A 26,657-nucleotide genomic window follows, 5' to 3' on the forward strand; every position below is an offset into this window, starting at 1 on the left:
ACAGCACCAGCCACTAACCCATTCATTTTAGAGCCTTATTCTGCTATTTGTGTTTCTCTTTAAAAATTATTTATTTTCATTTACTTGAAAGGCACAACAACAGAGAGAGGAAAAAAGAGTATCTTCCATCTGTTGGTTCATGTCCCAATGCCTTGATCTGTGGGACTGGGCCAGATTGAAGGCAGAATCCAGGAACTCCATCCAGGTCTTTCCTATGGGTGGCAGGAACCCAAGTACTTGAGCCATTTCCTGCTGCCAGCCAGGGTGCTTATTTGCTGGAAGCTGGATTGGAAGTGGAGGCCAGACTTGAACCTGCACTCTGTGGTGGCTTAACCTGTATTACCACACCCACCCCTTCAATTCTCAACTTGGTATTTCTCAGAGCACACAGACCTGAATAGTGTAAACACAGGCCTTCCTTCTGTGAGAAGGCCAGTGTGTGGTTTTAGTTGATCAGGGCAGTTCTTCCTGTCCCCTCACTCTCCCATCCAGAGCCAGTGCCAGACAAGCAAGTTTCCTTGAAGTCTCTCTTTATGGGGATTTTTTTTTTTTTTTAAAGAACTTTATCATACAGCCCTTGGATATCTTGGATTTGTTTACTTGAGGGTCTCTGATTTGACTTCCCACTTTGTATGGGCCATGGACTGTGTCTTTTTTTCTCTGTATGACTGTAAAATAGAAACATGAGATTGTAGGCAATTAGCAGAATCTTGATTTCTGTTGCTGTTTGATTTTACTTGTGGAGAGTTTCTTTCTTATATTTCTGCTTAGCCATGCACTGAACTAAAGTTAGAAACGTAATGCTGCTTTTCAAGGAGTTTGATAGCAGAAAGGTTTTTCAGGGTATGTCCAATCTTCCATATTGTTCACGGAACTTCATCCTATTTTGCCTGCTTTGTTCTCTATAGGATCTGACTATATTATTCTGATGGATCTGCTCCTTCTGGGTCTTTATTGTTTATAGACACAGAGAGTTTTAAATTGTGGTCACTTTTGGCCATGGGTTGTGAGGAAACAAGCACTTAAGAATGGACCAGGAGCCAGTGCCACGGCTCACTAGGCTAATCCTCCACCTAGCAGCGCTGGCACACCGGGTTCTAGTCCTGGTCGGGGCGCCGGATTCTGTCCTGGTTGCCCCCCTTCCAGGCCAGCTCTCTGCTGTGGCCCGGGATGCAGTGGAGGATGGCCCAAGTATTTGGGCCCTGCACCACATGGGAGACCAGGATAAGTACCTGGCTCCTGCCATCGGATCAGCGCGGTGCGTTGGCCGCAGCGTGCTGACCACGGCGGCCATTGGAGGGTCAACCAGTGGCAAAGGAAGACCTTTCTCTCTGTCTCTCTCTCTCACTGTCCACTCTGCCTGTCACACACACACACACACACACACACACAAAAGAATGGACCAGGAGTTTAATGTGATGTTGGTGGTTCTGATTCTTTCTCAGAAAATTAGAAAAATGTATATATGTGCATGTATGTATGTGTGTGTGTGTGCATGTGAGCGAGAGAGATTCATTTATGTATCACAACATACATGTGTTGCACAATGCTGTATGATAACAATACATGTGTCTATACATGTGTACATTTGTATACATAACATACACATCTACGGTGAAGGTCCGATTTATTAGAGTTTGATTCAGTGATTATGGAAAACTTAGTTGATCTATTTTGTTAAGTCCATGTTAAATCTGCATGCTAAGTAGTCCAGGACTATTCATGTTAGTGTTTCCACTGTACTGGAGTTACCATTGTTTTTTTTTTCATTCAATAGCTTCATGATCTCTGTTATAGGAATCATCATAACAATTTTCTTTATTTTTAAATGATTTATGAGAGAGAACACTTCCATTCACCGGGTCACTCCTCAAATGCTTGCTATTTGGGCTGGGTTAGACTGCGGGCTGAAGCCTGGAGCCAGGAACTCAATCCAGGTCTCCTATTTGGAATCTAGTCATTTGAGCTGTCACTGCCCTGCCAGGGTTTGTGTTAGCAGAAAGCTGGAGTCAGGGGGTGGAGCTGAGTGTTGAACCCTGGCACTTCAACATGATGCAAATGTCTGAACCTCTGGGCTAAATGTTTATTTACTCTCATTAATAATAATTTTAAGTAAGGGAGACTGTAGTGTATCATTAATTTTTTTTTTTTTTGACAGGCAGAGTGGACAGTGAGAGAGAGAGACAGAGAGAAAGGTCTTCCTTTGCCATTGGTTCACCCTCTAATGGCTGCCGCAGCCGGTGCACTGCGGCCAGCACACCGCGCTGATCCGATGGCAGGAGCCAGGTACTTATCCTGGTCTCCCATGTGGTGCAGGGCCCAAGCACTTGGGCCATCCTCCACTGCACTCCCTGGCCACAGCAGAGAGCTGGCCTGGAAGAGGGGCAACCAGGACAGAATCTGGCGCCCCGACCGGGACTAGAACCCGGTGTGCCGGCGCTGCAAGGCGGAGGATTAGCCTAGTGAGCCGCAGTGCCGGCCATGTTTCATTAATTAATATTCAGTCTCAATATTTATTTATCTCTAGAGTAATTATTAACTAAATACTTAATATCTTTTGTAAAGATTCTTGAAGAGTTTTACCAACATAGATTCAGACTCATTATGGTGAATGTAGATATGAAGTGAACTGGTAGGGGCTGGCGCTGTGGCCCAGCGGGTTAACACCCTGGCCTGAAGTGCCAGCATCCCATATGGTCACTGATTCAAGACCCGGCTGCTCTGCTTCCAATCCAGCTCTCTGCTATGGCCTGGTAAAGCAGTACAAAATGGCTGAAGTCCTTGGCCCCTGCACCTGCGTGGGAGACCTGGAAGAAGCTCCTGGCTCATGGCTTTGGATCAGCGCAGCACCAGCCATTGTGGCCAACTGGGGAGTGAACCATGGGATGGAAGACCTCTCTCTTTCTCTGCCTCTCTTCTCTCTGTGTAACTCTGACTTTCAAATAAAAAAATAAATCTTAAAAAAAAAAAAGTGAACTGGTAGTTTTATTAGTTCCACGTTTGGATGTTTAAGTGTTAAAATCTGGCATGCTGAATTACACACAGTGAAGCTGCAGCTACACTAAGGTGTGTAATAACCCTGCATAGACCAACTATGTTACTACTCTGCTTTCAACAGTTCCCCAGGTTACATTCACTGAGTGTCAACAGGCTTTAGAAGTACTCTTTTGTTTCTTATTTTATAATTGGCAGCAACATTCACGATCCAGCTTTTAGCTGCCAGATATCATGACTACCACTGAAAGATGCAATGGAATAAATCTTTTTTGCTCTTAACACAAATTAGTTCAAAGGACAAACTGAAGCCACTAAAATATCCTGTCATGCCTTTGTATCTTCTACTGATAAAGATGAATTGTTCTGACAGTGTGACACTATCATGGTAGTAGTTATGGCAGCCTCCACAGCCTTAATTTAGAGTTCCTTGCTTTCATTAGTTTGTTTCCTAATAGTCTGTTGTTGATTTGACTGATGTTTTGTGACAAATTCCTCTTCTCTACTTTCCTGTGGTGTTTAACGAAAACCAGGTTTTTAGTAGGTCCTTTGGCAAGGTGCCGGTCGAAACTGCTGCACCCTGTTTTTTCTCTCTGAAAGTAGCCATCTTTAGTGTTCTCCATCACAGCTCTCTTTTGGTTGCATGGGCCATCTTAGTGAAGCCAGGTGGATTCTTCGGTAGGTGCAAATGTAGAAAAGAGATTTGAGTGTGAGTTTCTGATATCCTGTGTCAGTACAATAAATTTGGGTTTGGTGTTCAGCTTAGAATTCATTAACTGACATATGCTTCCTATGTCATTGATAATGACATACAGCAATCTACCTCATCTTTATGCACCCAGAGGATTCAACTATTTTAAGGCATGAATTAAACTGATAGACAAATCGTGCAGTAAGGAGAAGGAACTCTAAACTTCTTTTGACCTCCTGCAGTTTCTCTTTCAACATCATGTTCAAATCTGTTTTTCCACTTTATTTTTAACTTTTGGAATAAACAAAAACACTAATGATGCCTTTATAGAGCTTAATGAGAAGAAAATGTTTGAGGACTAAAACCATGACAGAAATTAAAAAACATATATGAAAAAGAAAAGACCAGAATAAACTCTGGAAATTTTTTCTTGGATTAATCAAAACAAGAAACTAAATGTTCAGTCCTTTGTATTTTGAAGTTTTCAATGGCTTTGAAATATCTCCACAGATAGGCTTTCTAGGACATGTTGCATCTGCCTTTGGAATGATCAGAAATTCACTTCAGTTGCCCTCCTACCTTTCCTTCTCTTTCTCCTTCTTCGGCATACCTGGAGGATCTCCTCTGGGCCAGGCTCTTGGCTCTGGACTGACATTCTGTGTGGAGAGATTGACAAGTGTATGGACAGAGTGGAGTTTAGTACATTTTGTGATGGTGATCATCCCAGAGGAGAGGGGTACAACAGTTTGTGTGGTCAGGGAAGGTTTCCGAGAAGTGACATGCAAGCTGAGATTTGAGAGCTGAGTAGAAGTTACTTTTAGCTGAACTGAAGGGAAAGGGAATAGTCTAGGTTCAAGGAACAGAATTCCTTAGCAGTGGGTAGACTCTGACTTGTGTTTGATTTGCCTGCTGCCTTGGAAGACTGGTGTCGAGTCTTCTGGGATACTTTCCTTTGCTAGTAGCAGAATACCGAGGGCAAAGTGGCTTAAGCAATAGAAAATTTAGTCACATAATGGGGGGTCTGGAGACAGGGCTGTTTCAAGATTGCTTTGCCATCAAGGATCCATGTGTTTTCCATCGCTCATCTTTACCATTCTCGGATTATTGACAATATCTTCTCTCATCTCAGAGAGGTTATTGTATCACCGAGCATCGTGCTTTCCTGGGGCAGTCAGTGTCCAAAGAACAAAAAATTTTGTTTTCCTGCATCTTTCAGGCAAGAAAACCTTTCCTTTGACTTTCACTGCCAGATTTCCCTTCTCATTGGTGAGAGTTGTGTCACTTGCCATTATGTTTCTGGTCACTGATGGGGGAATGGAATTATCATGACTGGTTTTATGGACTAGCTGTATTCGCCCCTTAAGATGGGATGAGAAGATGAAATACTAGGATGAATTGGGACTCTTCCAACAGGAAGAAGGGAATATTTGTTGTGTAGGCACAACTAGAAGGGGATTGACTCATTTTTTAAGTAGAAGTTTCTCTCCCTCTCTTAAACACTGTAGCTTTCTGTTAGGCTTCATATTATATTAATCTTTTCTAATTGTGTTTTATTTGGGAGTCAAGTCCTGCTGTATTAATAACAAGCAATGTAATTTTGATTAAGTCAATTAACTTTTTTTGGCCTCAGTTTCCCAAGTATAAAATGAGAAATTTGTATTCTGACCCTAACACCTCTTTCAGCTGCGACATATTGAGGGCCCATGTGGCTTGCTTTGTCCTGCCAGGAGACAGACTGATGTACTAGAGAGGACACTTTCTGCCTATGTGAAAGTTACTTCATCTTCTTGGGTTTTAGGTTTCTCATTTAAAAACAGAAATACTACCTGATTTTTAAGATGCATTTAAAGGAAACAACGCTTATAACATTATTCCTCCCCGACCATGCCTTTTTGACAAGCAGATTTGAGCTGATGTAGGCTATAAGCAAGTGATATATTCCTTTAGTTGTTCAGTTCAGGGAAGTGGCAAATATTTGTTGAATGCTATTTTGTGTCTATTACACTTCACATGCTCTCAATGTGCAAATGAAATCTTGGTAGGGGAGGATCTAGAACAATTATGATGTTTAACAGTATGCCTCAGATTTGGACATTAGGATAAATACTTTTTTTTTGGTAAAAACTTGTGATTTATTTGGTTTTGTTTTTTGTTTTTGAAACTCAGACCCCACAGGGTAGCATTTATTTAATTGAGTCCAAATTTAGGCTATAAAGTTATTGTTAATATCCAAGAATTTTTTCTTATTTGTCTTTTACTAACTAACGGGATGTTCTTGACATTATCACTAATTAAACCAGTGGTACAGTTTATTATTATAATATACAGTTTTGATTAACTGTGACACACTGGGACATGTCAAAAACATGATTTTCTCAAGATCTTGCATTATAATAGAAATGGAAACCTAAATTTTAGAATACTTTAAGTATCATTTAATAGCTCGCTGTAAGTCTTGGCCATCAGATATTACAGAACATGGTTTTGAGATTTTTAAACATCCCTTTCTACTTGGCCAAGCTGTCTCAAGGTGAGCTAGAAATGGGCTGTCACTAGATGGCAGTCTTTCTCCACGTTCCACTTTCTCTATTTGTTCAGAAGATGGAAAAAGCTGCTTTATTCAAGTTCAATGTTGACTATTAGTTTTAGCTTTCGTGGGTTTCTAACTTTTACAGAATTTAGACTTATTTCTTTTTTATTTTTAGCCTCTAATAGCTGGTAGATATTTTAGCTAACAAGGAATGATGCTGAGATATGCTTGAAATGCTGATTCAAGGTGAACTATTAGATAGTGATCAGTCCGAAATTGCCATTTCCCATGGAAGACACCTTGAAACAAAGCCTTTAAATCAGTGGTTTTTACCTGTTTGGTGACCAAATGGAAACTATGTATCCTTTTACCTTAAAAGTACGTAAATGTGCTTTTGCTTATAAATACAAAATCCACATGGAGCCTGGGAAACATGGATTTTCTGAAACAGATCTGTGGGATGTTGAGTCCACCGTCCCTGTTTTACATTTTATCTTTAATTCCCCAAAGACTCTGGAGATCTACCGTAAATCTTTCATGTAATTCAATATTATATAAGAAAATATTAGAATGATAAAGATTGAAAATGGAAGAAAGAGGTGGGAGATAATGGTAAGGAGGTAGAAAACTCATGAACTTGCTTTGAATGACTTCTTATTTACACTGTTCTGAAAATGGTGTAAATTACACCATTTACGTTACTGACTGAATTTGGAACTGGAGGTGTAGAAACTCAAATTGTAGAAACTCAAAGCTAAGCACATAAGAGAATTTGTGATTGCTTTCTGTTTTCCACATGAAGAGGTGTGGTTCAGAGAGTAACTGAATTGGTAAAAGACTCATATCTAGTTAATTTTCAGTACCAAGACCAAGACCATACAGGCAGCTAAAATTCATGTTTCTTTTCTTCGTTTTTTTTTCATTTATTTCTTCATTTTTTTTTTTTAAAAAAATTATGTTATTTATTTGAATCTGCTTTCTCAAGCACATTAGTGAAATTGGATTGGAAGTGGAGCAGCTGGGACTTGAACTGATGCTCTGATACAGGATGCTGACATTGCATGCAGAGGCTTAACCTGCTGTACCATAATGCTGGTTCTTCCTTCCTTTTTCTTTTTCTTTTTTTCTTCCTTCTTTCCTTCCATCTTCCTTTCCCTCCCTTCCCCTTCCTTCTCCTCCCCTTCCCTTCTCCCTCTTCCTCCTCTTCTTCCTTCTCCTCCTTCTTCTTTAAAATTACTTATTTATTTGAAAGGTAGAGAGACAAAGAGGGAGGGAGAGAGTATATGCTCCCATCTACTGGTTCACTCCCCAGATGCTCACAGTGGCTGGGGCTGGTTCTGAAGTTGAAGCTGGGAGCCCTGAATTCAGTCCTGTTCTCCCACCCAACTACTTGAGTCATCACTGCTGCCTCCTGGGGTCTGCATTAGCAGGAAGCTGAAATCTGGAGTTGGAGCCAAGCACTCTGACATGGGATGCAAGATGAGAGTCTCTGGCATCCTAGCCCACATCTTAACCAGTAGGCCAAATGCCACCCGGATTTCTTTTCAAATGGATCTTCAAGAGGTTTAGGGTAGGCATTTTTAATGTAAGGTTTGAATTTTTTGCCATTGGGATTTTTTTCTCTTAAGTTTTCTTTTGTGATGTTAATGCTGATCTTTGGAGGAAAAAAAGATGAAGTCTTACCTAGTCAAATAAATTATACTTGCTACTCAATGTTGGTTTAATCAGGATGTACTGAATTTCAAGCCAAGAGAATGTTGAATATAGAAACCTTTTTTTTTTCTCCCTTTTTTGATGTCAGTGGTAGATTCTGCTTTTTGCCTTTCAAATAGCTTTTTCAGGCAAGTAATTATTTACAATGGTCCTACTTATCAAAACAGATATTGTTTATAATTGATTTGATAATATCCCTTTATTACAAAGTGCTTTACCTTTTCTGAAGTGAGCATTTGTAATCATTACTGGAAGCCAAATAAGTATGTCTTTAATGGGTTACTGCTGAGTTTTGGGCAGTGGAATTATCTACTGAGGAGAGAGTGCTTACTGAGCTACAGGGTCCAGGTTGGTGATCTGGTAGTCACAGATGATTATGGAACCATAAAGTGCTGACAATGAGCAAATATGTATTTGTTGAATGAGAGAGACCCAAGAGGTCTAAAGATAAAGTCTCAGTCATTTTTTAAGGCAGTGGGTGTTTGCTTATTGCCTGCTATTTGTCTGGCAGCGTCTTAAATGTGCAGTGGCAAACAGCAGGCAAAGACTTCATCGTCTAATTGGGTGAGTTTTGGGGAGAGATAGACAACAAACCACGAATGATGATGAGGAGGAGATAGTACACAGATATAGGGGAATAGCATTTCCTGCAAAAGACCAAATCTTGGAGAGGAAGAGGCTTAAAAGAAAAAAGAAAAAGCCTGTGTACTTGGACATAGAAGATGGAGAGGGGCTGGAGGTGGGAACCAGAAAGAAGAAAGAATGGAGAAATGAAATTAGAAAGACAAACCAGAGGTCCTGATAAAGATTTAAGATTTTCATTCTTTTTGTAAAAGGGAGTTTTGAGAGGGTTAATCAGGAAAATAACATCTGCATTATTGTTTCTAAAAGATTATTTTGGTTGCGGTGTTGAGTGTCTATATTGGGGCAGGGGATGAAGGAAATGGTGAATACAGAGTGGAGACTGTTAGGAGGCTATTGCAGTGGTGATAATAAGATTTGGACTAGAGTTTTAGTGGAAAAGGTGGGGTGTGGTCAATTTTAAGACAGGTTTTGGAAGTTGAATTGTCAGTATTTATTAATGGATTAGTTCAAGTTTATGAAGGGAAGAGACAGATTAGAAGTGATTCCTGGATTTTTACTTGGGGTTTCTGCATCTGCATAATATCATTAACCATGATGGGTTGGGTGGGTGATTGGGAAATTTGGATATTTGGACAGCAGCAGGTTTTGGAGTGGATACATGTTGGTAATAAAGGATTTTTATTTTTCTGTGTTAAATTTGAGATGACTTTTTTTTTTTTTAAGATTTATTTATTTATTTGCAACTCAGAGTTACACAGAGAGAGGAGAGGCAGAGAGAGAGAGAGGTCTTCCATCCAATGGTTCACTCCCCAGTTGGCCTCAACGGCCGGAGCTGCACCAATCCAAAGCCAGGAGCCAGGAGTTTCCTCCAGGTCTCCCACGTTGGTGCAGAGGCCCAATGACTTGGGCCATCCTCTGCTGCTTTTCCAGGCTATAGCGGAGACCTGGATGGGAAGTGGAGTAGCTGGGACTTGAACCAGCACCCATATGGGATGCCGGCGCTTCAGGCTAGGGCGTTAACCCGCTGCACCACAGTGCCACACCCTCCCCCTTTTTTTTAAAAGATTTATTTGATATGACTTTTGGTCGGCGCCGCGGCTCACTAGGCTAATCCTCCACCTTGCGGCGCCGGCACACCGGCTTCTAGTCCCGGTCAGGGCGCCGGATTCTGTCCCGGTTGCCTCTCTTCCAGTCCAGCTCTCTGCTGTGGCCAGGGAGTGCAGTGGAGGATGGCCCAAGTGCTTGGCCCTGCACCCCATGGGAGACCAGGATAAGTATCTGGCTCCTGGCTTCGGATCAGCGCGGTGTGCCGGCTGCAGCGTGCCGGCTGCGGCGACCATTAGAGGGTGAACCAACGGCAAAGGGAGACCTTTCTCTCTGTCTCTCTCTCTCACTGTCCACTCTGCCTGTCAAAAAAAACACAAAAAAAGATTTATTTGATATGACTTTTAAAAATCCAGCTGGAGTTGTTAAACAGTAGCTAGACATTTCAGTCTAGTGTTCACCGAAGTGCTCTTAATGTAGATGATATTTGAAAGCCATGGACTTAGATACCATTGATTGGCAACAGAGCACAGATAAAGAAATTTTAGGAATATTTAGAAATATAATAGAGAAGGAAGTGGAGGAGCTAAGAAAGGAGATTCAGAAGTTGTATCACTGAAGGGTTCAAAACCAAGTTAATGTGGGATTGTTGAAGTCTTCAGGAAATAGAGTTTAAAGAAGGAGAGGATATTAAGCCGTAGCAAATATTGCTGTTAGATGGAGTAAGATGGAGTATGTATTCTAGAAAGGTAAAGAAATAAAGAGGTAAGAAAGTGGAGGGGAGTTTTTCATGGGAAGGGGAGCAGAGAAATGAGGTGATTGCTGGACAAAGATGTGTAGTTAAGGACAGGTTTTGAAGAGTCATGTTTGTGCTATGCATAGAATGATCTGATAGAGAGGGAGAAAAATATGATATGGGGAGGGATAAAAGAATATCATGGTAGTGATGTTCTTGAGACAACAAGAAAGATTTAGATAGGAGGTCTTAGAGACAGTGTCATTCTTTAATCAGTAGATGTTTGCTGACTGCCTCTCTGTCAGTAGTGTTCTAGTGGTACAGTGGCATGGGACTTGGAACACTTCTTCCATTGTTACAGGAGGTGGGCCAAGTGGGAATGACAGATGTTAGTAGGTTGGTCGATTTTAGTGGGAAGAGAGCATCTCTGTATCTGTTTTTGCAGTGGAGTATGTAGTCAGATCAGCAGCTGAAATTGAGATGATGAACTCTGAGGAGAGGAGAAAGCAAGGTTCCAATTTGGATATTTTAGAGAACACAAAGTGATTTTTTTTTTTAAAGGGGAGAGGTAGCTTTACAGATTAAGTATCCCTAATTCAATAATTTTAAATGCTCCAGAAACAGAAACTTTTTAAAAATTTATTATTTTTTTTTGACAGGCAGAGTTAGACAGTGAAAGAAAGAGACAGAGAGAAAGGTCTTCCTTTTTTCCGTTTGGTTCACCCCCTAAATGGCCGCTACGGCCAGCGTACTGTGCCGATCTGAAGCCAGGAGCCAGGTGCTTCCTCCTGGTCTCCATGTGGGTGTAGGGCCCAAGCACTTGGGCCATCCTCCACTGCCTTTCCTGGCCACAGCAGAGAGCTGAACTGGAAGAGGAGCAACCGGGACAGAATCCAGTGCCCCAACCGGGACTAGAACCTGGGGTGTCAGCACCGCAGGCATAGGATTAGCCTAGTGAGCTGTCCTGCCGGTCCAGAAACTTTTTTTTAATAGAAAACTTTTATTTAATAAATTTCAAAAGTACAACTTTTGGATTATAGTGGTTCTTTCCCCCATACCTACCCTCCCACCCACAAACCATCCTCTCTTCTACTCCCTCTCCTATCCATTCTTCATTAAGATTCATTTTTAATTATCTTTATATACAGAAGGTCAACTGTATACTGAGTAAAGATTTCAGCAGTTTGTACCCACACAGACACACAAAGTATAAAATACTGTTTGAAGATTAGTTTTATTGTTAATTCTCATAGTACAACACATTAAGAACAGAGGTCCTACATGGGGAGCAAGTGCACAGTGACTCCTGTTATTGATTTAACAATTGACATTCTTATTTATGACAGTGGTAATCACCCAAGGCTCTTGTCATGAGCTGCCAAGGGTATAGAAGCCTCTTGAGTTCACGAACTCTGACCTTATTTAGACAAGGCCATAATCAAAGTTCTCTCCTCCCTTCAGAGAAAGGTACCTCCTTCTTTGATGGCCTCTTCTTTCTATGGAGATCTCACTCCCAGAGATCTTTCATTTAGGTCATTTTTTGCCACAGTGTCTTGGCTTTCCATGCCTGAGATACTCTCATGGGATTTTTAGCGGGATCTGAATGCCTTAAGGGCTGATTCTGAGGCCAGAGTGAAAACAAAGTTTTTGAGTGCTGACATGACTCCACAGGTTGAAAATTCCACATCTGATCTAATGTTAATAGGTCATAGTCAAATGCAGAAACACTAAAAATATTGTATAAAAATCACTGTCAGGTTATATGTATATGTGTATATGTGTGAGGCATAAATGAATTTCCTGTTTAGACTTACTACACGGTCTCAAGATACTCATTATCTATATGCATATATTCTGTAATCCAAAAACTCCTAAAATCTCAAGCATTTTAAATAAGGGATATTCAATTTGTAGTCAGAATATCTAATGATACTGAGTACCTGGGGCCTGCATGTGGTGCAGCCAGTTAAATCACCGCTTTTGATCCTGGCATCTCATATTGGATTGCTGGTACTACATTTCCAACCCAGCTCCTTGCTAATGTGCCTGGGAGGCAGGAGATTATGGTACATGGCTCCCTGCTACCCATGTGGGAGACCCAGATGGAGTTCCTGGCTCCTGGCTTTGGCCTTCTCAGCCCTGGCTGTTGTGGACATTTGGGGAGTGAACTAGATAATGAGAGATCCCTCTGTGTCACTCTTCCTTTCAAATAAATAAATAAATCTTAATAAGGAATTTATTTTAAAATCTAGATAATGAGATATTGATAATATAATTATATTACTTTGTGGTTTATGTACCCTAAATATTTGATTACCAAATAATTTGCCTTTTTTTTTAAAAAAAGATTTTATTTATTTATTTATTTGAAAGAGTTACAGAGAGAGGTAGAGACAGAGAGAGAGGTCTTTCATCTGCTGGTTCACTCCCCAGATGGCCTCAACAGCTAGAACTGCACTGATCTGAAGCCAGGAGTCAGGAGCTTCTTCTGGGTCTCCCACACGGGTGAAGGGGCTCAAGGACTTGGGCCATCTTCCACTGCTTTCCTAGGCCATAGCAGAGAGCTGGATTGGAAATGGAGCAGCCGGGACTCGAATTGGTGACCACTGCAAGTGTCAGTTTTACCCGCTATGCCAAAGCACCTGCCCAATAATTTGCTTTTGTGTTTGTAATTCTCTTTATTCTGGTTAGAAGGAAATGTGCTGTAATCTTCATGCCATTTGTTTTAAAGGTCTGTCTATGATGGTGAGGAACATGGACGATTCATGGAGAAGCTGGAAACTCGCATCCGCAATCATGACCGAGAAATTGAGAAGATGTGCAACTTTCATTACCAGGGCTTTGTGGACTCCATAACTGAACTACTGAAAGTGAGGGGAGAAGCCCAGAAACTCAAAGTAAGAGACACATTTCCTCTGTCCCAGGCAGGGTTTTGATTAGCAGGAAAGAAGTAGGGATTGCATTGCTGGTCACATACTCGAAGTAAAGATTTTGTGTAGTAAGAAGGGAATTTGTATTGAAACCTAGATAAATGAGATTATGACTTTTTAGCTTTTTAACCCCTTAAATTACAGTTCAGCTGGGATAATTACCTGTGGATCAGAACCAGTGATCTGTTATTGTTTCTTTCAGATAGAAAATCAGTTTGACCCTTCGTGTCATCTGCTTCCTTGCTGAATAAAACCTAGCACATTAGGATCACAGAATTCCAGGGTGTTGCTATAGAATTCTTTGCAGCATAGGCACTTACGCCAAGCAAAGAATGAGGGGTTGTTGTAGAGGATCTTCTACTAAAGCAGAAATGAATTGGTATAGCAAATTCACTGAATCTTCAATAAGTCATTTTGCTTATTAATCTAACTACTTCACTAAACCCTTTTATTTCTAATTTATATATAGATTATTTTGAGTTTTCTACATAAACATTTCTTTTATGATCTGTAAGTATTAACAGTTTTATTCCAGTCTTTGTGCTTTTGATTTTTTAAATTCTAATTTGAATTAAAATTCAAAATGGATTTTCCTGGAGCATAGGGTTAACTTGACAGTAAGTATAAAATTTACTTGAAAGAATACATTGGTAAGAAAAGCAAAGGAGTGGTTTTATTTAGGGGTGTACTGGATTATACAATGTTAAGTTATACTCCAAAGCTACAGTAGTTTAAAAACTCATTTGACTATAAAGCATGACCTAAATGGACATGAAATGATGAAATGTCTTATGTTATTCAATGTGAATTTTTGTGTTTTGCTACAGAAATATGAATCTATTTGATTATGGTATGGGATGCTGGCCTAGTTCCCATTGGGGGGGGTGTTATGTAATATATAATCTGTACCTTATTATTTTCATAAAATCTCAAAAATTTTGAAGTTTTAACACATTGGGTCCCAAAGCTTTAAAAAAAAGAGTTTATGGAGCTGTACAGTTGTACACAGGCATCTTAAGAAACAGAATATTGGGGCCGGCGCTGTGGCGTAGTGGGTAAAGCTGCTGCCTGCAGTGCCAGCATCCTATATGGGTGCCAGTCCCGGCAGCTTCACTTCAAATCTGGCTCTCTGCTGTGGCCTGGGAAGGCAGTGGAAGAGGGCCCAGGTGCTTGGGCCCCTGCATCCATGTGGGAGACCCTGAAGAAACTCCTGGCTCCTGGCTTCGGATCGGCCCAGCTCTGGCCATTGTGGCCATTTGGGGAGTGAACCAGTAGATGGAGGACCTCTCTCTCTCTGCCTCTCCTTCTCTGTGTAACTATGTTTCAAATAAATAAATAAATCTTTTTTTTTTTTTTTTAAAGAAACAGAGTATTTCTAACACAGTTAAATCTTTTTTGCTTCCCTTAGTTGCCTCCCCTACCCTAAGGATAACAAGTCTTTTTGATTTGCTGAAGTGATTTTATGTTTAACTTTTAAAATTTAAAGCAAGATATCTTTTTCATTCAATGTGCCAAACTGAATTTCAGAGGAACTAAATAATTAAATGTAAAACATAAATTTATAAAGTAGTAGAAAATGTAGATGAATATTTATATGATTTTAGGAGAGGGGACTATATTTCTGCACAAATTTCTAAATCAGAAAGAAAAAGACATTGATAGCAATGACAATATTAAAATGACATCACCTTTCCTACAAATTAAAAAAAAAGCAAATACTGAATTAAAGATATTTATAAGTGTACATGGCAAATGATTGATGGTCTTGATATATATAGATTCTTTATGAATTGATAAGAAAAATATGATTGTTTTAATAGAAAACTGAGAAATATACATTAATATATAGTTTATATAAGGAGAAATACAAGGAAGCTCTACATTCAGAAATAATTAAAAGAATGCAAATTAGAATAAAATGCCACTTAATGCAATTATGAATATGAAAAAAATGATAATATTTAAGATTGATGATACTGAATTGGAAATGCATGATTGTTTACAATCTCTGAGGAAACCAATTTTTTAACATTTTTTTCCAATACTCAAAAGAGTCACATAGTTAAAATTTTTTTTTTCATTTTATTTGAAAGGGAGAGAGAAAAAGAAACAGAGATCTGCCATCTGCTGGTTTAATCCTCAAATGCAAGAGCTGGGCTAGGTAGATGCCAGGAGCCTGGAATTGAATCTGGATCTTCCATGGGTGACAGGGACCCAAGTATTTAAACCATAATCTGCTGCCTTTCAAGGTGTGTTTTAGCAGGAAGTTAAAATTGGAAGCTGATCACAGACTTGAACCCAGGCACTCCAATATGGGATACAGGTATCCAAAGCTAGCTGTAAAAATTTTTATATTTTCTTCAGGAATTATAATAAGGGAAATAAAATACAGAGTATAAGGATATATGAAGGCATGTAAATTTTTCAAAGTCTTTTATCAATTCAAAATGATGAGCTTGCTTTCATGAAATAAATTCTTAATTTTCAAGATTTATTTATTTATTTATTTGAGAGGTAGAGTTACAGAGAGAGGGAGAGATAGAGAGAACTGTCTTCTGTCTGCTGGTCCACTCCCCAGATGACTGTAATGGTCAGAGCTGGGCTGATCCGAAGCCAGGAGCCAAGAGTTTCTTTTTCTTCTCCTTCTTCTTCTTCTTCTTTTTTTTTAAAGATTTATTTATTTATTTGAAAGTCAGAGTTACACAGAGAGAGGAGAGGCCTGGGTGGGGGGTGTCTTCTATCCGATGGTTCATTCCCCAAACGGCCGCAATGGCCAGAGCTGAGCCGATCCAAAGCCAGGAGCCAGGAGCTTCTTCTGGGTCTCCCACGTGGGTACAGGGGCCCAAGGACTTGGGCCATCTTCTACTGCTTTCCCAGGCCACAGCAGAGAGCTGGATCAGAAGTGGAGCAGCCAGGTCTTGAACTTGAACCAGTGCCCAATGGGATGCCGGTGCTTCAAGCCACAGCGTTAACCCACTGCGCCACAGCGCCGGCCCCATGGAGCCAAGAGTTTCTTCCAGGTCTTCCACATGGGTGCAGGGGCCAGAGTACTTGGGCCATCTTCCACTGCTTTCCCAGGCCATAGTGGAGAGCTGGATGGGAAGAGGAGCAGCTGGGACATGAACCACAGCCCAGATGGGATGCTGACACTGTGGGCACAGGCTTTGCCTACTAGCCACAGTACTGACCCCCGCCGTGAAATAACTTTTTAAGTATTTAGTCTTGGGGCTGGCACCGTAGCTCACTTGGCTAATCCTCCGCCTGTGGTGCTGGCATCCCATATGGGCGCCAGATTCTGTCCCGGTTGCCCCTCTTCCAGCACTGCTGTGACCTGGGAGTGCAGTAGAGGATGGCCCAAGTGCTTGGGCCCTGCACCCACATGGGAGACCAGGAGGAAGCAACCACCTGGTTCCTGGCTTCGGATTGGCGTAGCTCCAGCCGTAGAGGCCATTTGGGGGGGTGAACAAATGGAAGGAAGACCTTTGTCTCTGTTTCTCTCTCACTGTCTAACTCTACCTGTCAAATAAATAAAAATAAAATAAATATTTAGTCTTATGCTTAAAATGATTATATGCAAATGTGATGAATACTAAAAATGGTGAGTTCCTTGAATTCTCCGTGAGTGCTATGTAAGAGAACCTGTTACTAGCAGTAGTAACTTTTTATATCAATTAAAAATTTATACCATTTGAAATGATACTGAAGGATCTTGATAGCACTTTTTTTTATTCATTGGTTCATACAGTTTTAATCCTGAAATTTTGGAAGATGATCAGGTTCAAATGGATAAAAATATTTGAAATGTGTGAAAACAAAGATACTGGGACTCTACCAAGAACTATGTGTGCCATTTGCCCTTGTCCAGCCATCCCTGCTTCCCAACCTCAACTTGGGCTGTTCTTTTCTATACCTCTTGGAAGCCCATATCCCAGACTTCTCCCATAGCTCCTTGGGACCCTGGTGTGTGGCGAATTACAGTGGTTGTGTGAATTGAAGTGGTTGTGTGGTGGAATACATCCTTGGCAGGTAGTTCTGAATATTGCCTGCAGTGCTCACTTGCAGTTGGTACTTACATTCTTTGCCTCCTACTTCCTACTCTTTCTTTCAAATTGGTATAAGTTTGAAATTCCTTCCAATTGTTCAGTTGCCCCTTAAGGAACGAACCATAAGCCACCAGTTCAGGATATTTAGCTATTCCAGGCTTCACTCAGATGCTCTGAGTGCTGAATGGATTAATGTCTCATAGTACATCTAGTAGGCTCTGCTTGAGAGGGATCCATTTGACCCAGGTTAAGAACCTATGGAATGTCGAGTCTCCTGAACTCTAGAAGAGAGCTTAGAAAGTGTAAAAGGTTAAGTATTAGCTACAACAATACTATTTTAAGATAATAAAGGAAACTGCAGTTTCTAGGATGCCCGTTATTTCTTTTGATTCACAGTGTGCTCATGTGTGTGTGTGTGTGTGTGTGCATGTGTATACCTTCATTCTAGCAGTTAGTGTAGCTTTTTTCATTGTTATATATTGAAATGTTTATTGAATAGTATTGAAATAGTTATTATCTTTTTTACTAGAAATATTTGTTAGGCTCCTATGGGTATGTTTTAGAACCATAGCTTGCATGAAATAGATTTATTGGGCATTGGTCAATTGAAATTTCAAAAATTGAAATTAAATCGAATAGAAAATAAAAGCATATTAAATGTTGCAAGGATCAACAGTGTTTTTTAAAGATTGTTTTGGTTTGTATATATGTGTACGTGTGTGTTCTCTATACTTGTGGACTAAGTTATAAGATAAAATAGAAATTTTGACAGTGATATTGAGGTTAAAAAAACAGAAATGGGGCCTTTTTCAGATATGCAAGGCAATACTGGTAGAGACATAGATGCTGAACTGAGGAATATTTATGAAGGGCTGAATTTATAATACCTCTAGAATAAAAAAAGCCCTTTTTGTTATTGAATAAGCACTGTGAAGGGGTAACACCATTGCTCAGGAGAGTTTGGGTCATTTTCATTCATGTTACTTGAAAGCCCTTTCTCACATTGAGCTGAATCCTGTTTTCTAGTTACATGCATATGTTGGTTTGAGTAGTACTGTGCGTTTTTAGGGGGCCACTTTTCTTCTGGTAGCTCTTCAGGTATTTGAGAGGTAACTTTTTTTTTAAAGATTTATTTATTTGAAAGTCAGAGTTACAGAGAGAGAGGAGAGGCAGAGAGAGAGAGAGAAAGAGAGAGAGAGACAGAGAAAGAGAGAGAGGTCTTTCATCTGCTGGTTCACAATGGCCAGAGCTGTACCGATCCAAAGCCAGGAGCCAGGAGCTTCTTCCTGGTCTGCCACATGGGTGCAGGGGCCCAAGGACTTGGGCTATCTTCTACCGCTTTCCCAGGCCATAGCAGAGAGCTGGATGGAAGTGGAGCAGCTGGGTCTCAAACTGGCGCCCATACAGGATGCCGGTGCTTCAGGTGAGGGTGTTAACCTGCTGTGCCACAGCGCGGGCCCCTGAGGTAACTGTTGTTCAGATATAATGTATCTTGTACAGAGTCTATGCAATATTTAGAGTGTCTCCTTCAAATGAAAATTTTTTCCTCTTGGTGCTAAAAATTCCTTTGTTTTTCATGTGTGTGTACCTCTGACTCCCTCTCCAACGTATTCACATCTAATCAGGCATCAGCTTGTCAATGACCTTCTTATCACATTGCTTCTGAATGTCATTCTTAACAGTGCAGTCTTATAGCTGTACCATCTCATTTATTCTAGATCAGAGATCAGCAAACTCTCTCTTGAAGCCATATCCAGTTTGTCTCCTGTGTTTAGAAGTAAAGTCTTACTGGAGCACAGCCTTGTTTACTCATTTGGGTTTTATTTATGGCTGTGTTCTTGCTACAGTGGCAGAGTTGGGTAGTTACAACAGAGACTGTTTGGGGTGCAAAGACTAAAATATTTACTATCTGACCCTTTATGGAAACAGATTGCTTTTCCCTGTTTTTGACAATACTTTTGCTAACTGGTGTACATGTGCATTTTAGGTAGCTACAACAAACTCTTGATTCCCGCTGAGCTCACAGTCCAATAAAACCACAAAGTATTTCACATGTCAAATATTAACTAAACAATAAAGACGGAAATTCAGAGTTTTGTACCTCTCTTATTCTTTATAAAGGCTTTACAAAGGAAGTTTCCTTTCCTTTTGTCTTTGAAAGCAGGGGTGTGTGTGGTAATGTTCTTTGAAAATGATAGTGGAGGTACAACATATAGTTTAGGGCAGCAGTTTCAAAAAGTGTGTTTTCTGAAAAAACTAATTTCTATTTTTTAAAATATTTATTTGAAAGTCAAAGATACACAGAGAGAAGAAAGGGAGGGAGGGAGGGAGAGAGAGAGAGAGAGAGAGAGGTCTGAGAGAGAGAGAGAGAGAGAGAGAGAGGTCTTCTATCCGACGGTTTACTCCCCAATTGGCTGCAACTGCTGGAACTGCGCTGATCTGAAGCCAGGAGCCAGGAGCTTCTTCTGGGTCTCCCATGCGGGTGCAGAGGCCCAAGGACTTAGGCCATCTTCCACTGCTTTCCCAGGCCATAGCAGAGAGCTGGATCAGAAGTGGAGCAGCCGGGACTCAAACCAGTGCCCATATGGGATGCCGGTGCTTCAGGCCAGGGTGTTAATCTGCTGCACCACAGCGCTGGCCCCCAAAACCTAATTTCTTGAGATGATCTCCAATATAAGCTTACATTAAATAAGTTTGGAATACAGTTTGTATGATATCCCTTTCTTGGACATTACAGTGCATATCATATCTAGTGTGTATGTGCGATTGTGTGTGTGTGTTCCTGTTACTAATATTCTGTGACATTTCTTAATGTTCTAAGGAGCATCATAGGAATACTAGTTAGAGGGATGCATTGAAAATATAAGGAGTTGAGCCGGCGCTGTGGCTCACTAGGCTAATCCTCCGCCTTGCGGCGCCGGCACACCGGGTTCTAGTCCCGGTCGGGGTGCCGGATTCTGTCCCGGTTGCCCCTCTTCCAGGCCAGCTCTCTGCTGTGGCCAGGAAGTGCAGTGGAGGATGGCCCAAGTGCTTGGGCCCTGCACCCCATGGGAGACCAGGATAAGTACCTGGCTCCTGCCATCAGATCAGCGTGGTGCGCCGGCTGCAGTGTGCCAGCCGCGGCGGCCATTGGATGGTGAACCAACGGCAAACAGGAAGACCTTTCTCTCTGTCTCTCTCTCTCACTGTCCACTCTGTCTGTCAAAAAAAAATTAAAAAAATAAATAAAAAAAAGAAAATATAAGGAGTGACAGATATTAGTGGAAGGCTAGAAAGGACTCTTAAATAATGTTTTGGAAGTTAATGTGTCTCATGTTTTGATGTCTGAGATGAAGAAATTAATATTCTATACACTTTTCCATCAATGGAGACATCAAAAATGGATTCCAGAAAAGTATTTTTGTTCATTTAAATTATGAACTTTAGATCATTAAAAGGTTATTCACATATTTTTGACTCTCTTCTTGAGAGGATAGCTTAGAAAATGGGAATATGTAAGTGTTAGGTACTGTTAAGAATTAATGATCTGGGACTGGTGCTGTGGTACCGGGGGTTAAGCCGCTATCTGCAGTGCCAGCATCCCGTATGGGTGCTGGTTTGAGTCTGGCTGCCCTACTTTCAATCTGGCTCCCTGCTAACATGCCTGGGAAAGCAGTGGAAGATGTCTCAAGTCTGTGGGCCCCTGCGCTTATGTGGGAGACCTGGAAGAAGCTCCTGACTCCTGGCTTCAGCCTGGCCTAGCCCCTTCTGTTGCAGCCATTTGGAGTGTGAACCAGTGGACCGAAGATTTCTCTCTCTGTCTCTGCCTTTCAAATAAATAAATAAATAAATAAATAAATAAATAAATCTTTTTTAAAAAATTAATGATCTAAAAACAGTTAAAATACAATATTTTCCAAAATTAGGATAAATAAACAGGGAAACTTTTACTTGAGTTAAAAAGCTCAATTTATACCTAGCTTTTCCAGGAAAACATTTCTGAAGTGAGAAATATCTGTAATAAAATCTATTTTTTCTAGACACCAAGGAAAAGGTAGGCTCCCTCTGGGTTACTAATTTTATTTTTTTCTGATTTTATTTGTCTCTCTCTTACTCCTTTCTGTGCTTAGAAAAAGTATGATCTTTAATTGTTTTATATTCTTAGTTTGGAATGTCCTAAGGCAAATATACCTTTTAGTAATTGTTTTCTTTTCATTGTTCAAAAGGTTACTCATTCCAGGAGTGAAGCTGATAGAATTTAAACCTCCATGAATGTCACTGGGCCAATACGTGGTGGAATACTGAAAATATCCAATGGCCTAATCCTAGTATTCTCATATTCCATTTTAATCTTATCCAACTCTTGTCTAAATGTATGTTTTTTAATGAGTTTGAAATGTCTTCTCTCCACAGAATCAAGTGACAGATACTAATAGAAAACTCCAGCATGAGGGAAAAGAAGTAAGGCCAATTTACCTTTTGAAAAATCTATGTTTCTTTTGACGTCTGTGTTCTTTACGTAGTGACTTATAAGACTAAGCAGTATGTTGAAAATACTTGAACATTATTGTTGATCCTTCTAATATTAACTGAATTAAATGGCTAAGATCACTGGACAGCGTAATTTGAGAGGATGCAGGGTTTAAAATCATTTTGTAGCCACAATATTGCCAGTGCTGTTCCTTCTACCTGGAGTACCCTTTCCCTCATATTCTCCTCTTTCAAATCTTTGCTCCGATGTTACCTTCTGAATGAGCCTTTCCTAATCACCTTATTAGGTGGCACTCTTACCCTCATCACCTGCATTCTTTTACTCTTTCTCATTTTATTTTTCTCCATTCTGTCTATAATACTCTGATATTATATATTTTTACTTTTTTCTGTCGCCCTCCATTAGAAATGAATCTCCATGAAGTCGTGAATTTTTGTTCTTTACATTGCTTTATCCACTCCACCTACCCAAACATTGGCTAGCACAAAATGGGTGCTCAATTAATATTTGTTTAAAAAATGTGTTGTTGATTTTGTTTTCCATATACTCATTCCTTCAAACCTTCACAGTTTGCTATGTTATTTTACATTCATTCACCCACTTGATCTTCATGGCAGACTGTTGACAAAGTCAGGACAGATGTTACTCTAATTCCATGATGAGGATACTGGAACAGATGACTTGCTGAGGTATACATAATAATTGACAAGACTGGCACTAACACCTGTTTCCTAACTCACAGTCCACAACTTTGCTCTGTGACATGTCCCTTTCTTATCATCTAATACTTATTTACTGTTTAGTTTAAATGTTCTTTTAAGGTTAGCTTTTGCTTTATCAGTTACTTGATCAGGATCATTCTTCGTTATGTTTTTGCATGATATCTAAGCAGATGACATTATTAGATACAGGTAGAGGATGAATGCATCAAGTGAATATGTAGATTATTGCTTTTTAAAAAGTTTGTCTTACATATTATAAGTTCTACAGAGAGTACAGGTTTTCTAGTTATTTTGTGGCATGACTTCAGTTAGAAACCTTTTGATTGGGAACTATGGCAAACAAAACGAGTTAAACTAGAACTGTTAACAAAGTTAGATCTTCTAAGTATGTGGTTTATTTGTTGAAATTGAGTCTTAGTTAAAGATTATTTTCAAGAGTCAACTGAAGTTGTAGAAGGACTGTTTTCCTCCAGAGTTTAGCACTAATGAAAGAAATACAGGATCTTAGAGGATTGATGAAATCATAAATCATAGTCTCAATAGAGTTGGGAGAAAATCTGCAAAGATTTTTATTTTCTCCTGGAAAGCCCCTGCATTTTCGGATCTCATTTTACCTAGTCTTTTCTGGTAGAGTGTGTATCTTGGGGAGAAAGTGGGAAGCTGTGCAGGAATGTTTTACTGGTTGGGAAAGGCAGTTCCTTAGTCCACTTGGCAGGTCTTACTATGAAACTGTCTGGGATTTTCTGATGAATTGAACACAGTGTGGAAAATGTGACTGAAAGCTTTTTATTTACAGCTGTTGGCATAATTCAGGTTTTTTTCTCTCTTGCCAAGCTGGTAATAGCGATGGAAGAGCTGAAGCAGTGTCGGCTACAACAGAGAAATATTTCTGCCACTGTTGATAAATTGATGCTGTGTCTTCCAGGTGAGGAACTAGAAATGGCGTAGGATTCTTGATGCAGTTCCTTTACCTTTAATTAGTTCTTTCACTTTCTCTAAATAATGCTTGTGTGCTCTTTTCTCTCTTTCAAGTCCTAGAGATGTACAGTAAACTGAGGGACCAGATGAAAACTAAAAGGTAAGATATTTTTACACAGTAGTTTTTAGTATCTAAAAATTTCTACTATTTAGAATACTTTTAAAGACCATATTTAACTTTTCAAAAAAGTCACTGTATAATAATATCTTCTCTAGCCTCCGTGTATGTATTGTTTCATCATAGATTTATTTACATATACTATTGGTTATGTATTATGTTTCATGAAAGATAAGAAAGGTACTCACAGTTTGATTGTTAGAAGATCCAGTCTTCCATGGTAAATCATATAATTGTTGTAATGGTAGTTGGTTTGAGAAACATGCATTGCTTAATACTGTTGTAGGCAATTTTAGTTCCTCTCTTGGAGTGTATTATTCTGGATTCTCCTGAAAAAATGGAACCAGTAGGTGTGTGTGTGTGTGTGTGTGTGTGTGTGTGTATTTGTGTATGTGCATGTATGTGTCTATCAGGATAAGCCAGCAAGCTAGGCCTTTTTTCTATATCGTCTTCAGTGGTGATTGGGTGGGGCTCACCCATGTTAGGGAGGGTAATCTTTACTCATAGTATACTGATTTAAATGATAATTTCATCTAAAAATATCTTCAGAGAAGCATCTAGGGCTGGCGCTGTGGCATAGCGGGTAAAGCAGTCACCTGCAATGCTGGCATCCCATATGGGCACTGGTTCAAGTCCTGGCTGCTCCACAGCCTATCCAGCTCTCTGCTAATGCACCTGAGAAAGAAGCAGAAGATGGCCCAAGTGCTTGGGCTCCTGCATCCCTGTGGGAGACACAGGGGAAGCTCCTGGCTCCTGGCTTCGTATCGGCCCATTGCAGCCATTTGGGGAATGAACCAGTGGATGGAAGATCTCTCCTCTCTGTCTTTCCCTCTCACTCTCTGTAACTCTTTCAGATAGATAGATAGACAGATACAAAAAGAAGCATTTAGACTAATGTTTGACCAAATATCTGAGTTCCATAGCTTTGCCAAGTGGGCACATAAAATTGACCATCACAAAGGGCAAAGGCAAAGTTAAATTTAGAAGATTGTTCTCATGTAATTTTATTCTAGAAGAGACTCTATAATGATTCCTAGGCCCTTTTTCCCCAACCAGAATAAGTATCCTCATTTCTTCTTGCTTTGGGGTATCTTTCAGTATGATAAAAATATCTGAAGTTGTAGGATAAACAGGTTGCATCTTCCTGGAATGTTGATTTTAGTTAGGTTTGAAGGGGGAAAACTATGCAGTAAAAATATATTTAATATTGAAATAAGAATAGGAATATTGTGGATAAAAATTCTAAATTTGGGGCCGTTGCCGTGGCTCACTTGGTTAATCCTCCACCTTGCGGCGCCAGCATCCTATATGGGTGCTGGGTTGCTCCTCTTCCAGTGTAGCTTTCTGCTGTGGCCCAGAGGGCAGTGGAGGATGGCCCAAGTGCTTGGGCGCCTGCACCCACATGGGAGACCAGGAAGAAGCACCTGTCTCCTAGCTTCGGATTGGTGCAGCACCGGCCGTGGTAGCCATTTGGGGGGTGAACCAACAGAAGGAAGACCTTTCTCTCTGTCTCTCTCTCTCACTGTCTATGACTCTACCTGTCCAAAAAAAATTCTGAATTCTCAAGTATTTTGAAACTGAAACATAAGGTATCAACATGTATTATGTCTTGGGTTTGTTTCTTAGACTTTCTTCCTTTCCCTGGGGGGGCATGCTCACATAGAGACCATAGGTAACGTACTATGAAGAATTCTGTTAATGAGATATTAAAGTAGTAGAATTTCTCTAATAACCTTTTAGTAAAGTTCTAAAATTATAGACAGTAAGAAATACTTGTATACTAGCTTCTCTGAATTAACAGTTTTGATTCTTGTATATGTAAGAATATATAAGATGTAGCATATATAAAATATGGACAGAGAGAGGTATAGATATATATTTTAAAATTACAGATAAAATTTATTTCCCTTCCTTTGGTCCTATTCCTTTTACTATTATCCTGAGGAAACCAGTATCATAAATTTAGTGAGTGTCCTCCTAGTCTGTGTTTTAAATATCCATAAATCATATTGTTTTATTTTGTTTTAATACACAGGTAGATGGTTCTCAGCTCTCATTTTTGGGATCCATTCATTTACTCAACAAAATTAACTGAGGACGTGCTATGTGCTAGGCATTGCTCTTGGTGCTGGAAATATAGCAGTGACCAAAACAGACAAAAAGTATCTCTTTTATGGATAGATTCCTACTAGTGGAGAGCTTATTTCCTTTATGTATGCAGATCTACTATGCTCATTTCAGTCACTGTGTGATAGTCCATTGTATGAATGATCCAGTTTCCCCTCCCAGTGCCAGTGGTCGTCTAAGTGCTGTTCACCGGTGTTTTCTTGTTCAGCCTTCTGCTGACTGTTTATGGGCTGGACCATATGACTATTTCTGGCTTTTAAGATGTGATCAGAAGTGATGTTGTTACTTTGGGGCTTAGCATTTAATTCCAGATCAGATCCCTTCAGAATCCTCTTCTTTTCCCTTAAGCATGAAAAATGACAACTTTCAAGATTTTGAGTTCCTGAGTAACTTCAGTGAGCAAAGCTTCCCTTGGCATTCATTTTATGAATATGTAAAATGAATAGGTTTTAAATCTTTATTTATAAGTTACTGAGATTTGGGGAATGTTGTTAGAAGTTAGCTAACCTGACATACTTTGCAGGACATTGGTACGTTTCCTGTTGTTTGCTAAAACACGCAACAGTGCTGTAAATATCCTCGCTTATGCCCCTTTGGACTGACATTAAAAGCTTCTGGGGAGCAGTGCTCTTCAAATGTTGTCACGCATGTGAGTCACATGGGGATCTGATAAAGTCTTTTCTGACTGATTAGGACTGGGGGTTGTTCCTGGGTTCTGTATTTTCTACCATGTTCCCAAGTGATACCAGTTCAGCCAATCTAGAGTTTATACCTAGAGGGAGATCAACTGGTTCAAAGAAGGAAAGTACATGACTTCAGTCTTACTAGATATGATTCTCCTAGTGCTTTACTCACTTATACAACTTTCAGTATTTTATGGTAGGTCCTGTTACCTCTTGGTCATATGTGGTAATTTGGGGGATGAACCAGCAAATAGAAGATTCTCTCTTGTTCTCTCTTTGCCTGTTTTTTTTT

General features: G+C 40.0%; 1 protein-coding gene and 1 pseudogene across 5 annotated transcripts in view; one reads left to right on the forward strand and one right to left on the reverse strand.

The window, feature by feature from the left end:
- The window catches only part of LOC103347726 (dnaJ homolog subfamily C member 8 pseudogene), a 40,568-nt pseudogene extending 36,228 nt beyond the window's left edge, over window positions 1-4,340 (reverse strand).
- The window catches only part of EXOC6B (exocyst complex component 6B), a 738,880-nt gene that overhangs the window by 148,717 nt on the left and 563,506 nt on the right, over window positions 1-26,657 (forward strand). For 4 of the 5 annotated variants that reach the window (XM_051842763.2, XM_070068946.1, XM_002709766.5 and 1 more), the window contains 4 exons: window positions 13,025-13,190; window positions 21,659-21,706; window positions 23,294-23,384; window positions 23,492-23,537. In XM_051842763.2, coding sequence (XP_051698723.1) covers window positions 13,059-13,190; window positions 21,659-21,706; window positions 23,294-23,384; window positions 23,492-23,537 — 317 coding nt within the window. In that variant the 5' untranslated portion in view covers window positions 13,025-13,058. Of the gene's footprint in view, window positions 1-13,024; window positions 13,191-21,658; window positions 21,707-22,407; window positions 22,427-23,293; window positions 23,385-23,491; window positions 23,538-26,657 lie in introns of those variants that run through there. The other variant, XM_051842764.2, reaches the window with a different exon arrangement.

The sequence above is a fragment of the Oryctolagus cuniculus genome, chromosome 2, assembly GCF_964237555.1.
Source record: "Oryctolagus cuniculus chromosome 2, mOryCun1.1, whole genome shotgun sequence".
NCBI classification, from domain to species: Eukaryota; Metazoa; Chordata; class Mammalia; order Lagomorpha; family Leporidae; genus Oryctolagus; species Oryctolagus cuniculus.